General features: G+C 51.0%; 1 protein-coding gene across 2 annotated transcripts in view; it reads left to right on the top strand.

Moving 5' to 3' along the window:
* Window positions 1-15,975, top strand: part of LOC149868658 (S-adenosylmethionine synthase-like) — a 48,442-nt gene that overhangs the window by 23,672 nt on the left and 8,795 nt on the right. For both annotated transcript variants that reach the window (XM_090038969.1, XM_090038967.1), the window contains exons 3-6: window positions 951-1,073; window positions 3,938-4,050; window positions 4,614-4,757; window positions 14,762-14,980. In XM_090038969.1, the coding sequence (XP_089895095.1) occupies window positions 971-1,073; window positions 3,938-4,050; window positions 4,614-4,757; window positions 14,762-14,980 (579 nt within the window). In that variant the 5' untranslated portion in view covers window positions 951-970. The remainder of the gene's footprint in view (window positions 1-950; window positions 1,074-3,937; window positions 4,051-4,613; window positions 4,758-14,761; window positions 14,981-15,975) is intronic.

The following is a 15,975-nucleotide window of genomic DNA, read 5'->3' as shown; positions in this document are numbered from 1 at the left end:
CCAGTGAGTTGGAGGCCGATTCCACATCAGGGCTCTGGAACCAGCTGGCTCTGCCCACAGCTCTACCCATAGGCTGGATCAAATCTGTTGTTAAGCCAGATCCAGGCTGCAGGCCATGTTTTACCCACCCCTGCACTAGCCCCTAAGTTCTTGGTCAAAAGGTGAGCACCCTTACCTTGGCACTTCATCAGTACTGCAGAAGTTGGCGTTGTAGACTGAGACCCAAGCTAGGTTATGTATCTAAATTGGTCTAGCTGCAGCAGCAAGGAGCCTGGTATGAGTCAAGTGATGGGATAAATTAGCCCCAGCTGGATTCAGGGCTGTTGAGGCTATGCTGCTTTTGATACCCAAGCTATCTTGTTTAAAGTTAACTTGGGGATGTCTATGCAATACTTTAGTCTGTAGTATAAACCAGCCCTTACAGTATCCCTAAACCACATTAAGATACCCAACGTGACTGTAACAGGCAGCTGGAGGGGAATGATGCTACACACAGTCATGTCTGAAAAGCCTATAATCTATTTGGCTCCCCAGGAGCCCAAAGGGGTGTTATAGCAACTGGTGATAGCTGAAATGTAGGTCCATTCTGATGTGCCCCCTCTTGGCTGGCAGTTTATGCCAGAGGTCAGGCAGAGCAGTTTTGCTTGCCCTGCACTTTCAGGAATTCCAGTTCTACACAGGGACTCTCAGGCAGCCAGAATGGTCTCAAGTAGGTGGAGAATACAGGAGATCCATCTCAAAGTGTCACAGTGTACAAGAACCTGTGGTTAGTAAGAAGACAGGTTTAGAATTAGTCTAAACATCAGACTTAATAATTGATGCAACTCCATAATGTGTTTTTTGTCTAGTCGGCCTCAATTTCTGTTCCATATTATTTGTAGAACCAAATACACTTTCAAAATGTATATATCAGTAATTTTCATTTTACTTCATTGATACTTTTTTTACAGAGTGTGTGGCAAAAACTGGAATGATTTTGCTATGTGGAGAAATCACTTCCAAAGCTGTAGTAGACTATCAGCAAATTGTGCGGGAGAATCTTAAGAGAATAGGCTATGATGACTCTTCCAAAGGTGAGAATAGGCTCCTGCATTGTGGGCATGGCATGCATCAACATTTCCCATCACATACCGACAAATTCATCTCAGTAGTAATCTTCAGGAAAATAGCACCATAGATATATCTTGCCTTATAAAAATTTTTAAAAAATGATAATATAGACATGGATAGGTCACAGTTGTGTACAGGTTGGGCCTTTTAAGATGGCATAACACAAGAGGCTGATTTTTGGAAGTGCTGAACACTTTTCCAAGTGAAAGCAGTAGAACTGGAGCATTGAAAATGACATAATGAGGAGGTTCGGGAAGTCTGCAAGCAAATGACTAATATTATAACAGCATGAGAACTGATTTTGTTTGTACTTGGGTTTGACTAATCCTGAAGTTCATAAGCAAACGAATTATTTTGTGTTCCTAATGTAACAGCCACAATATGTCCCCATATGTATCCAAAATTTATATAATGCAGTAGCCACAATATTTTCTTAAATGTGACCATCCTACTTTAGCCTTCCATATATATGGCACAAGTATGTTTTCCTTGGTGTTACCAAATGGCCTTTCTATCTGCATTCCAGGGGAACTTGAATAAGAGCCATTGATAAGTCTATATATTTTCTTCCAGCTTTCATAGTTAAATGGTTTTAGACAATGGGGTATGTCTGTAAATAACTTAAAAATGCCTGTGGTTGGATGAACTATGGAATTAAATCTGACACGGCAGTTGAAAAACATGAGTTTTTTCTGCTTCCCTGAACAGTTAGAGCAGTGGTTTCAACCTTTTTTAAACTCAAGGAACCCCTCCAGAACTTTTCAAAATTTATGAGGAACCCTGTTTTAAAAATTAGTATGAATATCTTATGATTATTATTATAGCACAAACATTATAATTATATAGCTAATAATATTATGTTATGCTATAATTATTTGTGTCATTAATTGATTAGATTGCATAGCCAGCACAGTCCAACCCTGAGCAGTGTTTTCTAGAAACAGGCCAATGGGGCAGGTAGAACTGCCCCATGCACCTCTGTTTTCAACAGGCAAGTCAGAACCAAACTGAGAAGCAGCTGCAACAGAAATGCGTGCTGCCTGCATTACATTGCATAGGCAGTTGTACTGTTTCTGCTGCAGATTTTCCCTATTCAGCTCTGACATGCCTCTTGCACATGGAGATGCATGGTGCAGTTCCACCCCATGGCAATGGCAGCCTGAGATAAATACCATTGTCACCAGATAGAGCCTTACCCCATGCATCTCCATTTTCAGGAGGCACATTGGAGCTGAACTGGGGAAAGCTGCAACAGAAACGGTGTGCTTGCCTAAATAACTTGCTAAATATTTTTAATTCCTCGGCTGTATATTGTGTCCCATTGTCTGAATACAAGGTATTGGGTATGCCCTACCTGGCAAAGTGTGCCTTCAGCTTCCTGATTACTGGTCTTGGTTGTGCTTCCTGGCCCCTGTTCTTTGTCCCGGGCCCATCTGCACTGCACACGACCAGCTCAGGAGAAGGGAGTGCAGAGTGGTACCAGCCTGAGGGTAGCAGCTCTGGCAGCAGAGGCTGGGCATGGCAGTCCAGCCTGGCTCCGTGCAGCTGTCTCTGCTGCTGGCCAGGACTGTGTGGAAGGGCACTGACCTCCGCTCCCCAGTCATCCCAACCTGCAGAGCCCGGCTTCATCCCCTGGGGCCACTTGTCTCCTCCCCCCAGTTCAGACTTCTCCAGACTTTACCTGGCCTACCACCCTGCCCCACCCCCATCCCAGTGCACAGCAGCTTTTGCCTGCAGGAAGCTGTGGATCAGGTTGAGAGGCAGAGCTCCGTGTCCTGACTGCACTGCGGGGAGGTGTGGGGCAAGTGTCTCAGGCCACACGAGCAACCCACTCCTGGCTGTGGCAGATACCTGGCAGGTACTTTGGCCTCCCCTTGCTCCCTCATTCCATCCTTTGGTGCCACATGGGGGAGGTGAGGGCTCCAGGAACCGGCTGCACTGGGACCTGGGAGCTGGTCTGTGGCAAGCAGGCACCCCTGTCCTCCCTCTCACCTCTGGGACATTAGCTCTGGTCCTGAGCAGCCCCCACCTGGGACAGCAGTAGGCACATTGGGTCTGTGTGCAGCTGAGGCATTTCTGTGGAGCATGTTGCTTGCCCTGCACCCCACTCCTGGGAGGCATGGGGGGGGGCATATACCCCCCCATATTTGTGTGTGTGGCAGATATGGGCTGTTTGCTGTGGGCTTGGGGCTCTCCACCCTGCTGCCTTTGCCCCGGGGCTCCCTCTGCCTGTCCAGCAGCAATGGGGGTAGCGAGTTGTGCCTCCCACTGCTGGGCAGGCAGGGGATGCACAGGTGGTAGGGGCCTCCTGGGGCTAAGGCAGCAGGATTGGATAGCCCTGAGCCCACAGTCAGCAGCCCGCTTCTGCCCTTGCCCTGCTTGGCTCTGCCCTGCTCCAGCCATGGCAGGTGGAGGGAGGGGTGCAGCAAGCAGGGAGGAGAGAGAAGCATGTGTCACCCTACCCCCAGCCTGGCCCAGTCCACCCAGCCTCCCCCACAAGGCATGAAGGCCTGCCCCACCTTTGACAGCAGCAGCACCAGGAGGGGAAGGCCCCCCACATTGGAGGCCCAGCAGGGACCTCCAATTGCTCTGTTATTTTTCTATAGTTAAGAAATGAGTGAAAGTTAAGAGTTGGCATTTTCCAAAGGACGTCTTGAGTCTCAAAAGGTTGAGAATCGGTGTTTTACACTTCATACTTGTTTCTCAAAAGCTTGGCATCTTTGCTAATATATTCTGAGAATCTGAACCAACATACAGTGAAGCTTTTATAAGAGTTTTTGAAAACAAAAAAGGCATGTCTTTATTTTACTCAACTTTTCTTCACTAGGACTAGACTACAAGACGTGTACAGTGTTGGTAGCTCTAGAACAACAGTGTAAAGAAATTAAACATGCTGTTTACCATGGCAAGAATGAGGATGACATTGGAGCTGGGGATCAGGTAATATGACTTAATTCTAAACATTTAGTTGAATACAGTGTATGTTACAATCTGTTCCATTTGCTCTCATAGAGCAAATGAGTTTGAATAAGCATATGAGTTTGAACAACTAAACATTGCCCCTACTGTCTGCCAAAAAAGGTCAAGAAATAATGTCACATGCACTTATTTCAGTGAGACTTGGATGCACATCAAGTTGTCAGCACAAGCAAGTACGAGCTGTTAAGATTTGCTGTGGTATTTTGAATTATGCAAGGCGTTGTAGAGGTCATTTGGGGAATGCAAGCTCTGCAGACACCAGGAGCTTGTTCTCTGTCATTGTCTCTAATTAGTCTGGATTCTTAAGGCAAAATTGCTCTTTGAGAATCAGGCACTGGCATTGCTGAAATTCCTAGAACAAAGAAATACCTTGAATGCTGTCTGATAGTTTCACTTCAAGACTGATATATGTGTAACTAAGCAATTTGCCCTTAGAATATATCCACATGCTATGGCACTGATATCTCTTCCTCTGCACAGAAAATGGAAATAAGTGCCTCTTTTTCATTTTTTCTTTAATGCAGGGTTTGATGTTTGGTTATGCCACTGATGAAACAGAAGAATGCATGCCCCTAACGATCCTGCTTGCACACAAACTGAATGCAAAGATAAAAGCCATGGAACGGAGTGGAACATGGCCCTGGGTTAGGCCAGATGGGAAAACGCAGGTTAGTAAATAATATACATAATATGTCAGATACCTTATGAATATTAAGGGTAAGAAATAGCCAAATTATTGCTTTTTAGGCTCAAATTTTTCAAATAATGAAGAAACAACTGGGTTGATTGTGTCATGAAAGAGGTGGATTTTACAGGCTAGGAGACCACATTCTCTTATCTACTAGAAACAGTCAGCCTAGCTTGTCCTCCCTGTACCTCAGACATGACTGTTGGGACAAATAGCAGGAGTGAGAGAGATACATTAGCTTTTCTAGAAACTAATGAGTCTAGTTTCTACCAACTTTTATAGTTTTTCTGAAGATACGTCTACATCCCCAAAACCTGGACTGAGACAACCCAGTCGTTTCTTATAGGTCACCAAACAGTGACATGTCTTAGTGGTAACACTGGCTGCTTTTGAGACAGTGACCTACAAGTAACAAATTCTTTACCCAGTTAATCATTCCAATCAAACCTTCCAGAGCAGTCAAGAATGGATTTGAGATGGAGACAGAGAGTTACATTTGATTCCCTCTAATAAGACAATTAATGTCCACTGTTTTCACAAGTTGGAAGAGAACCAGATAGTAATGGGAGTCAAAACTGTTGCAGGTACTGCTGTAAAGAAGGGCATTTTAAGCTTAATTCCTGTTTCACAGATGACAGATTGTACCCAATTGTCTCGCTGAACTTGTCTTCCATTGGGGTATGCCTGTAATTTTAGTCAAGGGTGTATAGAATAAATTCAGAACCTGTTTTGGGGAGCAATTTGTCTTTAAGAGAATACATACAGTTGTGGTAGAAAGAAATGCTAGGCTCTAAGCATTCTTGTGTGTATATATATATATATATATATACATACACACATAACTGGTAAGGGAAGGGCACATGTAGTAGTTGACAAAGAAAAGATGCTTGGAACCTGTCTGTTATTTTCTGGTCAAAGTAATATAACAAGAGTAAGGCTTATCACAGTGCCTTATTCCACTGTTAGAAAGTAGTAGTCAGTCACCATAGACAGCAGTAGCTACAGCTGAATTCAGATCAGATCATACTCTTCCCTATCATGAATTACCGGTAATTAGAATGTGTGAACTTCAGCTGGGGGAAACCATTTGAAATAAGACAGTAAAGAAATAAGACAGCTCTTGGATTGAATCCAAAAGGTGTCAGGCATCTGCAAATTTTAATATTACCAACATGTGAAATGCTAGTGCAAAGGACCTTTTGGAATTTGATACATCATCTTGACCATGCCTACATGAGATGCTTTACTGCACATTAGACTAAGCTAACTTGCAGTAAAGTGTCACCATCTACCTGTGCGTGACATTTACTGTGCAGTAAATTAGTTTACTGTGCAGTTTGCTAGTACCTGTAGATACAGGTAGTAGGTTAACTGCACACATGCAGATGGTAATTTGGGCACAAATCTGCTCCCGGTCAGCCAGACCAGCAATGGGCTAGCCTCCTGCTTGGGGCGAAGCCACATGACTGGGACTTCTTGGCTGTCCCAGCCTGGCCTTTAGACCCCTGGCCTGATCCCCTTGCCCTGTGCCAGCTGCTGCCTGCCCTTGGGCATCGGGCCCAAGAAGTGTGGGCACGTGCCGGCCACAGCAGGCTCACAGACCACCCTAGCTCTGGCCCCAGGGTCTGTTCCACCAGCTGCCAGCCCCTTGGCACTTTGCTTCTCTGCAGCGGGCACATGCCAAGCCCCATAGGTGCTGACTCCATGGCTCCTCCGGGGCTCAAGCACCCACTGAACAAATTGTCAGGTGCTTAGCACCCACTAGCCACTGTCAGTGGCAATGTATAAGGGGTGCACGGTGGTGCACGTACACCCTCTGAGAGCGCTGGTGCATCCCCTGACAGCTGCACTTGCTGCTTAGGTGACTGGCAGGGGGGGCAGGCGGGAGCAACAGTGCCCCCCCTGCGAGTGCCAGCTGGGGAGCAGGGCCACCAGATGAAGCGGCCGTGGTCCCAGGTGGTGCACAAGCACTGGCCAGGGAGTGGGGCCACCAGCAGAAGTGACTGCGGGCATTTCTGGAAGCACCGTGGCTGATTTTTGGTAAGTGAGATTAGCCGTAGGGGCATCCCCCACAGTCGCTGACTGGTCGCTGAGGGGGCACGTGCCCCCCTGACTCAAGAGGCACCAGTCACCCATTGCCACTGTTGCTCCAAGAAATGAGTCCAGAGGCAATCTGGGAGAGGGGTATTCTTCTGGAGGCCCAGGATGACATGCCAGGAGGAGCCTGCTCTCATTGGCCTGGGGCCAGTCAGGAAATTTAAGAACAAGCTAGAAGACAGACGGCATTTAGCTTCCCCTGGAAAAGGGGAGAGCACCAGCAGCAAGGAACTATGCAATCTGTGTGAAGACATGGGACCAAGACAGCTGAATGAAGAAGCCTTAAAGGAGCCGGGACAAGACCTAGCAAGGACCAGGCTGACTTGGGGAAAGAGAAAGCTAAGTGAAGCAGGTGGCTGGGATCCTAAGGGCCAGGTAGTCAGGCCAGGGGCCGGGCAGAGAAGAGATCAGCACCTCAAGATCCATCGGGACTCACCAGCAAAAAACAAAGTTCGCCAAGCCCTGCTGGCACCTGGAATCTCTGCCTGTGCCCCCAAGGCAGAGACAATTCTAGCAGGGTGTGGGGCCTGGGGCAAATCAGCCTGTGCCAGGTCCTAGATGTGAAGAAGCCAGTTAAGGAAGTGGGGTGGGGGGAGGCGGGGGGGGTGGCAAGCGGCCAAACACGAAGCCGGCAGTGGCAGTACGGAGTCACCAGCACTAAGTGGGCCCTGCAGGAGAGGCCGCAGCTGATTTGCCCAGCTCTGTGGGGCCCTGCCAAAGTGCAGGGCCCTGGGCAGTCATCCTGATTTACCCCCCGCCAGGACGGCCCTGCCCCAACGCCCTTGGAAGCAGCTGTGATGGCAGCCTCCCTGATGCCTCAGGAAGTGTCTCGGGGCCCCAACTGGTCCGAGGGAGAGATGACTGACCTCATAGTAGTCTGGACAACACCAAGGTGCAGAGGATGTTTGCCCACAGCAGCCAGTCAAATGCCCACATCTATGAGGATGTGGCAGCCCATGTGTGGGAATGCGGCCACCAGTGATCTGGGTGGCAGTGCCACTTTTAGGTCAAAGTCCTGTGGGCCCAGTGGACCTGCATCGCAGACCACAACCAGTGGTTTGGGGCTGCCTGCAGGACCATACCCTTCATGTGGCAGCTGGATTGCATTCTGACTGCAGTGTCTATTTGAGTACAGGTGGCCTGCTGGAGCCTGTGCCAGGGCCCAGCAGTGATAAGCAGTCTCCGTGGGAGGGCCCAAAGGCACCAGCTGCACGTCCTGGCACGCTCCCTGCCCCAGGCCTCATCTGGCAGCTCAGGGAGTCCAGGCCAGCACATGCCCCATCAAGTCTGGACTCGCACCCCCAGCAGGGAGGACAGATTGGGGATGACTCCAGCACTGAGCAGCTCCAACTCCTCCCCGGAGAGGCCCGCTGTGTGGGCAGCAAGACGCTGTGCTTTTACACCCCAGGACACTGCAAGCAGCTGTACCACCTCGCTGCTGGCAGGGACAAAGTTGGACAATGGGGCTGCCTGCCACACCCATCCGGTAAGCCCTGCACTGGGACACAGGCTGGGGGGGAAGGGAGTGCTGCAGCCACCTGTGCCTGCACCAGCTCACCTGTACCCCACTCCACTCCAGACTGCATGCCTGAAGCCAGGGGCCCTCCCTTCTCCTGCCTGGGTGAGCTCCCCACTGCAGTTCCCCCCACAACGCCCAGGGAAGTGGGAGGCAGAGCAGAACTTTGGGTGGCCAGCACCCCGCACAGCTAGGCAGCCAGGGGCTTGTCACATACAGAGAAACTCATCAATGACAGCAGAAATCTCCACCCCAGCCACAGGGGTCAGGCACCTATAGCATAGGCAGAGATACCCCTCCAAGCAGCAGTGCATGTTGGAGGGAAGTGTGAGATGGCCTGGGGCACTGTTGAAGCTCAGGAACCCAAGCTAGACACCACGGTGATCAGCAGCAACAGGGCATAGTGGGTTGGGCATCCCTTAATCCACTCTAACAGCTCATTGCAGCACGCCCAGGGTACTCTCAGCCGGAGCATGCCTGGGATACAGGCTACACAAGCCAGGGGCCCTCTGGAGAAAGCCGCTGGAGGAAGGCAGGGGCACTAGGGTTACCATACATCCAGGCTTTCCTGGACATGTCCTCTTTTTTGCCCCCCTGTGCTTTGTCTGGGCGGGTTTTTTAAACACAGGCAAATGTCCGGGATTTCCTCCCTGGGTCTGTTTTCAGTATGGTTGCTGCTAGGTAGAACTACAATTTCCAGAATGCCTAGCGTGGCGTGTGTGCAATTGAGAGCTGAGTTTGCAATTTTGCTTTGCTCCGCTTGTGGGAGCAGCAGGAGGGTGATCTGAGGCAGCAGGGAGCGGAGCACAGAGATTTGGGAGTGAGGGGCACGGGCAGGGCTGAGGAGGCAGGGGGCTATGGGCCAGAACGAGTGGCACTGGCAGGGCTGGGTGTGTAGGAGGCTGCGGGTCAGGAGTGAGGGGCACCGGCAGGGCTGGAAGGGGGCATGGGGCTGCAGATCAGGATTGAGGGGCATGGGGTTGGGCAGGTAACTGTGGGTTGGGTGTGCGGGGCACTGGCAGCACCAGAGAGCTGCAGGTTGGGAGTGAGGGGCTCCAGCAGGGAGGTGGGGGGCAGGGTACTGGTTTTGGGTGTGAGGTGCACTGACAGGGCTGGGGTCAGTGGGTCAGGAGTGAGGGACAGCAGAGTTGGGGTGGGGCTGGGGCTTGTCAGTGAGGGGCAACAGAATGGGCAGGGACAGGGCACTGGCATGTCACTGTCCCCCACCATCATATTCCCCCTGCCCCCCTCTGGTGTCCTCTTTTTTGGACCTGGAAATATGGTAAGCCTTACCAGCTCTATGTCCCAGCTGGGCAGGAGCACCTCACTTCCTGATCCTGGGCAGTGTGGGCCTGGTGCCATGGGACTAAACTGCCTGGCCCATAGGAGGAGAAGGAGGGAAGTTGGCCCAAAGCTGCTGTGGCAAGTGCTGGCTGGAACCAGCCCTGGTCTGGGTAGGGGATCAGGAAGACAGGTGGCCTGTGCCAAGTGCCAAATAGGCCACCTGCCCCTGCAGAGGGAGTGGGGACAGACGGCTCACCCAGCCAACTTACCATGGTCCCTAGGTACCTGTTTCATGCATGACCCCTGATCTGAGGCTGGGCTGCTAGCACACAGCTCCTCAGTGCAGTCCATGTTTTCTATGAAATATTGCAAACTCTCCCAGTGAGCCTCTCTGTACTTGCTCTGCAGGTCCAGCAGCTGCACTCAGGGAAGAACCACCAGCTGCTGGTGAGGATGTGCCTGCAAGGATGCCATCACCATCTGCCAGCAACCTCCGTATGCACTGCCTCCACCAACAGTGCACACAGGGCCACACCCTCCTGCTGGCCTGGTTGGTCACAGTGGTAGAGGAACAGCTGGCAGACTCACAGGCCTGGCAAACCCTGGACTTAGAGCAGGAGTGGAGAGGAACTGAGGACTGTGCCTCCTAGGACAGGCTCTTCACCCTCAAGAACAGGCACATCGTCCTCCTTGAGAGGATGCTTGAGGCCCAGGAGTGGCAGGCTGCCATGGTGGCCTGGGCAATGGAGGCAACGGTGGGGGACTGTCGGACACCTTTGTGCCAGCTGCAGCCCAGCCCCCAGCTCCACCTAGCACCTGCCCATGGCCCAGCTCAAGCCCCCCAGTGGGCCTGGGACAAGGTCCAGCACCACATACAGCAGCCAGGGCTTCATAGTTTCATAGTTTCTAGGGTCGGAAGGGACCTGAGCAGATCATCTAGTCCGACCCCCTGCCATGGCAGGAAAGAGTACTAGGGTCAAATGACCCCAGCAAGGTGTACATCTAACCTCCTCTTAAAGACCCCCAGGGTAGGAGCCAGTACCACTTCTCTGGGAAGTTGGTTCCAGACCCTAGCCGCCCTGACCATGAAGTAGCGCCTCCTGATATCTAACCTAAACCTACCCTCTGCCAGCTTGTGACCGTTATTCCTGGTCACTCCTGGTGGTGCTCGGGGGAACAGTGACTCTCCCAATGCCTGCTGATCCCCCCTGACTAGTTTATAACAGGCCACAAGATCCCCCCTCAGCCTTCTCTTTTGGAGGCTGAACAGGTTCAGGTCCCGTAGCCTCTCCTCGTAGGGCCTGCCCTGTTGTCCCCTGATCATACGAGTGGCCCTCCTCTGGACCCTCTCCATGTTGTCCATATTTTTCTTGAAGTGCGGTGCCCAGAACTGGACACAGTACTCCAGTGCGGCCTGACCAGTGCCGCATAGAGGGGGAGGATCACCTCTTTGGACCTGCTCGAGATGCATCTGTGGGATGCATGACAAGGTGCGGTTGGCCTTCCTAACTGCCTCCCCACACTGCCAGCCCATGTTCATCTTGGAGTCAGTGATGACCCTCAGATCCTTTTCCGCCTCCGTGCTGACAAAAGGGGAGTTCCCCAACCTGTAGGTATGGTGCTGGTTGTTCCTCCCCAGGTGCATCACCTTGCACTTGTCTGTGTTGAAACCCATCCTATTCTCATCTGCCCACCCTTGTAACCTGTCTAGGTCTGATTGTAGCCTGTTGCATCCTTCCAGTGTGCCCACGTCCCCCCATATCTTAGTGTCATCAGCAAATTTGAACAGGGTGCTTTTTACCCCCTCGTCCAAATCACTGATGAAGATGTTGAACAGTGCAGGCCCGAGGACCGAGCCCTGGGGGACCCCACTGCCCACGTCCTTCCAGGTTGAGAAGGACCCATCCACTACCACCCCCTGGGTGCGGCCCACCAGCCAGTTGGCGACCCATTTGACTGTGTGGGTGTCTACACCACAGCCCCCCAGTTTCTTAATGAGAACGGGATGAGAGACAGTGTTGAAAGCCTTCCAGAAGTCCAGGAAGACTATATCCACTGCTACCCCTGCATCTAATGATCTGGTGATCTGATCGTAAAAGGCCACCAGGTTGGTCTGACAGGACCTGCCACTGATGATCCTGTGTTGGTTGCCCCTAAGCATGCAGTCCCCTGCTGGCCCCTCCTGGATGTGTGCCAGCATAATTTTCTCAAACAGCTTGCCTAGGATCGAGGTAAGACTAACCGGCCTATAGTTTCCCGGGTCCTCCTTCCTGCCTTTTTTGAAGATGGGGACCACGTTGGCCCTCTTCCAGTCCTCCAGTACCTCACCAGAGCACCACGAGTGCTCGTAAAGCCATGCAAGGGGACTTGCAATGACCTTGGCCAGTTCCTTTAGAACTCTAGGGTGGAGATCATCCGGACTGGCTGACTTGAATACGTCCTGCCTCTGCTTCTGAGCTCGGTCCCCAGCAACCTGGGCCCCCACCTGGCCATTCCCTGCTACTCTCTCAGGCACCATGCAGCCCCTGAGCAAAAGCTACCTGTAGTGGGGCCAGCTCTGTATGAGGGCCTTGCTGGCCTTGGCCCTTTGGTGGAAGAGGAACAGGCTGAGCAGCCTTGACAGTGGCCTCCCACACCCCTGGCCAAGCCCCCAACCCACTGGTCTCACCATGGGGTCTGCACCTGTAGTGGTGTGGGCAGAGGCTGGGGTGCTGGGCACCTCTCCCTGGGATCCGCCCCATAGGCACCTCCCACTGTTCCTGCCCACCCCCCCCGAGAGGTCATAGACCACATTGTACATAGCTGCATGGGAAAGGTGCTTTATTGGTGGTGGGTGCTGGGGTTAGAGGTGGGGTCTGTTGCTGGGAAGAAAGGGTGAGAGGGAGTCTGTAGTTGGGAGTCTGTTGCTTGAAACTGTCCTCAGCATGCGTGGTGTTGGGGGTGCATTGTGGGCCTGGGCTCTGTGGCTGGCCACCCAGGTGCCCTATTGCAGGGGGTGCAGTAGGAGATTGTCTGCCAGCGCTGCTTGCACATGGTGCCCTGGCCCCCACTGTCAGGTGTGTGGCTTACTCAGGGCCTCGAGTGGTGGTGGGGGGCATGGGGTGTTGTTGCTGTTGCCACAGCTGGCACTCCCACTGCCAGGCATCCTCCACCTCCCATACCTGCCACATCCACACCTCATGGAAGAGCTCCCCCCAGCCCTTGCAGATGTTATGCAACACACAGACTACGGCAATGACCTGGGGGATGTTGGCTTTGGCGAACTCAAGGTGGGTGGTGGGGGTGTGGTAGTGTCCCCTTCTGGTGGCCGAAGATGCACTTCACCAATGCATGGCTCTGGCTCAGACACCTGTTAGAGTATGCCAGATGTGGGTCAAGCTGGCCACTGTAAGGCCACATGAGCCATGGCAGCAGCAGGTAGGCAGCATCCCTGATGAGGGGTGCTGGGATGCTCATTCCCCAGCTGCAGGTCCAGGACACCTGGCACAATGCACCCACACCCTACCAGGGCTGTCAAGGAAGAATTCTGGAAGATCCAGGCATTGTGAGCCCTGCCAGCCGAGTCGGTGGCAATGCTTATGAAGGTGCCTCAGTGGTCCACCACAGCCTGAATCATGACCGAGTGGAAGCCCCACTAGCTGTAGTATGGGCAGTCTCCCTGGGGCGGGCAGGTGATGGGGATGTGTCTCTCATCTAGGGCCCTGATGCACTGCAGAAAGCCCAGGGCTCAGAAGCCTACCACTACCTCTAGGGGGTTGGTGACCCAGATCATGGTGTGGCCCAGCACATCCTGGAGGGGACTGCACACTTCCAGGATGGCTTCCCCAGCAGGCACCTTGCCCACCCTGAACAGGTGGCCAATATACCGCAGGCTGGCAGGTGTGGTGACCTGAGGATGATGAAGGCCACTGGGGTCACTGTGGGGAGGGACAGGTGCATGGTGGTGGGCTGGCGCTCCAGGTGGGGGCTGAGCTGGTGGAATAGCTTCTAAAACATGGCTCAGGTCATCCAGAAGGAGTCCAGCCACTGGTTGTAATCCCAGGTACACTGGATGATGCAGAGCAGGGTGCCATTTGGTGGAGCCAGAGCCCCAGGAGCTCATGGATAGCACTTATGGTGACATCCATGTTGGGGGTTGGTGTCCCTGCCAGGGTCTGGGAGGTGGCCCAGGGGGTGGTATTTGATGGCCCAGGGGTGGTCAGGCCCACAGGCAGAGCCATGAGTCTGGCCATACAGCACAAGGGGGTAGACAGGGTTGAGGCCCACCTGAGCCAGACAGTAGTCATTGGTCACTGTGGCTGCAGAGCATAGCAAGCACAGTGGGAAGCAGAAGCCTGCAGTGCTAGTTGTCATGGCCAGGGCCAGGATGTGGAGCAGGCATGGTGTGCTGGGCACAAGCTCTGGGGACAGTGTCCTAGAGCATTGTGCCAGCAGGCTGCAGACTGCTCTAGGCCAGAAAAGCATGTGGCCAGGAAACAAGGTACGGGGCAGCCTTTTAAAGAGTGCACCTACCACGCAGGCAGCTTCAGCCAGGATTGGAGGGGGGCAGAGCAGGGCAGGAGTAGAAGCAAATCTGCACCTGATGGCACATGTGTAAACACATTCCCTGGGAAAGCTTGCTGCGACTTATCTTATTGCATAGTATCCCTAAGGCACATTAATAGTACGTGTAGATGCCCCCCTTCCCCCCTTGTTCATAATTAACTTCTTTCAAAAATTAATTTAGCTCTATCTGAAACTTCAGTATTTTAAACTATCTTACCTCACTAGTTCACCTGTGAATGATCTTAATACTTGCCAGTTGAAATCTCAAGCTCTTGCTTTTTCATTAAAGCTATTTGCTCCTTGGTAGCCAGTTACAGATAAGTATTTGCAGTGACCCTTCTGTAAAACCATTTCATAGTGGTAATTTTGGTGTCTCAGTCAGTTATAGCTACATGATATTTGTGACAATCTGGTATGCTGTACCTTTTGTAATTAATTTAATCTTGCCTACTACTTCTGCCACACAAAGGAAATATGAAGCTGGACATTTGGATTCGATGAGGGGCTGCTGGATTTGTATTTCCATATGTGGATTTTTTCAGGTCACAATGGAATATAAGGAAAACAATGGAGCAGTGGAGCCAGTCCGCATCCACACAGTAGTGATTTCTGTACATCATGCTCCTGACGTGTCTTTGCAACAAATACGGAATGAGCTAATGGAAAAAGTCATCAAAGAAGTTATTCCAGCAATGTATCTTGATGAAAACACAATCTACCATCTTCTTCCAAGTGAAAAGTTTATAGAAGGTGGTCCCAAGGTACATTTTTATTGAAAAGTTTATAATTTAAATGAACTGAGATGATCTACTATGTCTTTCCAACTTCTCTCCTTCAAAAATTGAATGAACTTTTTTCCATAAAACAGTACAAGTATGAACTACAAGGAGGCTTTGCTTACCTTTGCTTATGATTTGTCATTAAGAAGATGTGAAGAGGTTATCATTCCATAACAGTTTGGCCAATCAGCAGTTGCAATGGAGGGGATTATTGGATTATTTTATCTATGACAAGATATACTTTAATAATTACAAAATAGTCAAAGTATTAAACAAATAGGTTCCTAAATTATTTACCAGAATTCTAAACTTGAACCCCTTACATTTGTTTTAAAATACCTGTAACATAAGCACAAAGATTTACAAGTAACTAGCTTGCCAAGTTAAAGCTATTCAGATAGCTTTAACGATCTACAATTTGAGATTAAGATGGAATGTACCATGCATCAGTGTTCCAGGTATCAACATGGTGCAAGATTGTGACAGGCCCTTACATGAGGGCAATTAGGCACAAAGAGATGAATAAACACATCCTCCTGAGTGGGCATACAAGTGATGTAAGGAATGGTCAGAATAGCAGGCCCTGTGTCCTGGAGCACACAGAGGTGCTATAGATTCTATCCAGGGAGAGCACAGTTCCTTATGGGGGCTGAGTAGCGAGCAATGTCCCTGTTCTGTCTTAGAGCAAGAAGGCCTCTTTTCCCCCAAGCAGTGCAGTCTCCCTTCCTCTGCAACGTGCAATCTTGTCCATCAGATGCATGTTATGCTGTATATAAACAATGAGTCTGTTAATTTCCTTAGGAAGGTTGTGATTTCCCACTGGTCTCTGCCTTCAAGAGTTTTAAGTAATCTCATAATTTCCAAAAATTAGTACTAGGCATGGTCAGTGACCAGCAGTTTGAAAATTAGGATCGCTCTTGAATGGTGCAAAATGATTTACAAAGAAAACAGGTTATATTGCAACCTTCAAAAGAACT

This window comes from Crocodylus siamensis, chromosome 3 (assembly GCF_052110815.1).
Source record: "Crocodylus siamensis isolate JL-2025a chromosome 3, ASM5211081v1, whole genome shotgun sequence".
Lineage (NCBI taxonomy): Eukaryota > Metazoa > Chordata > Crocodylia > Crocodylidae > Crocodylus > Crocodylus siamensis.
The sequence above is the reverse complement of the archived record's forward strand: the minus strand, read 5'-3'. Positions and strand labels throughout refer to the sequence as shown.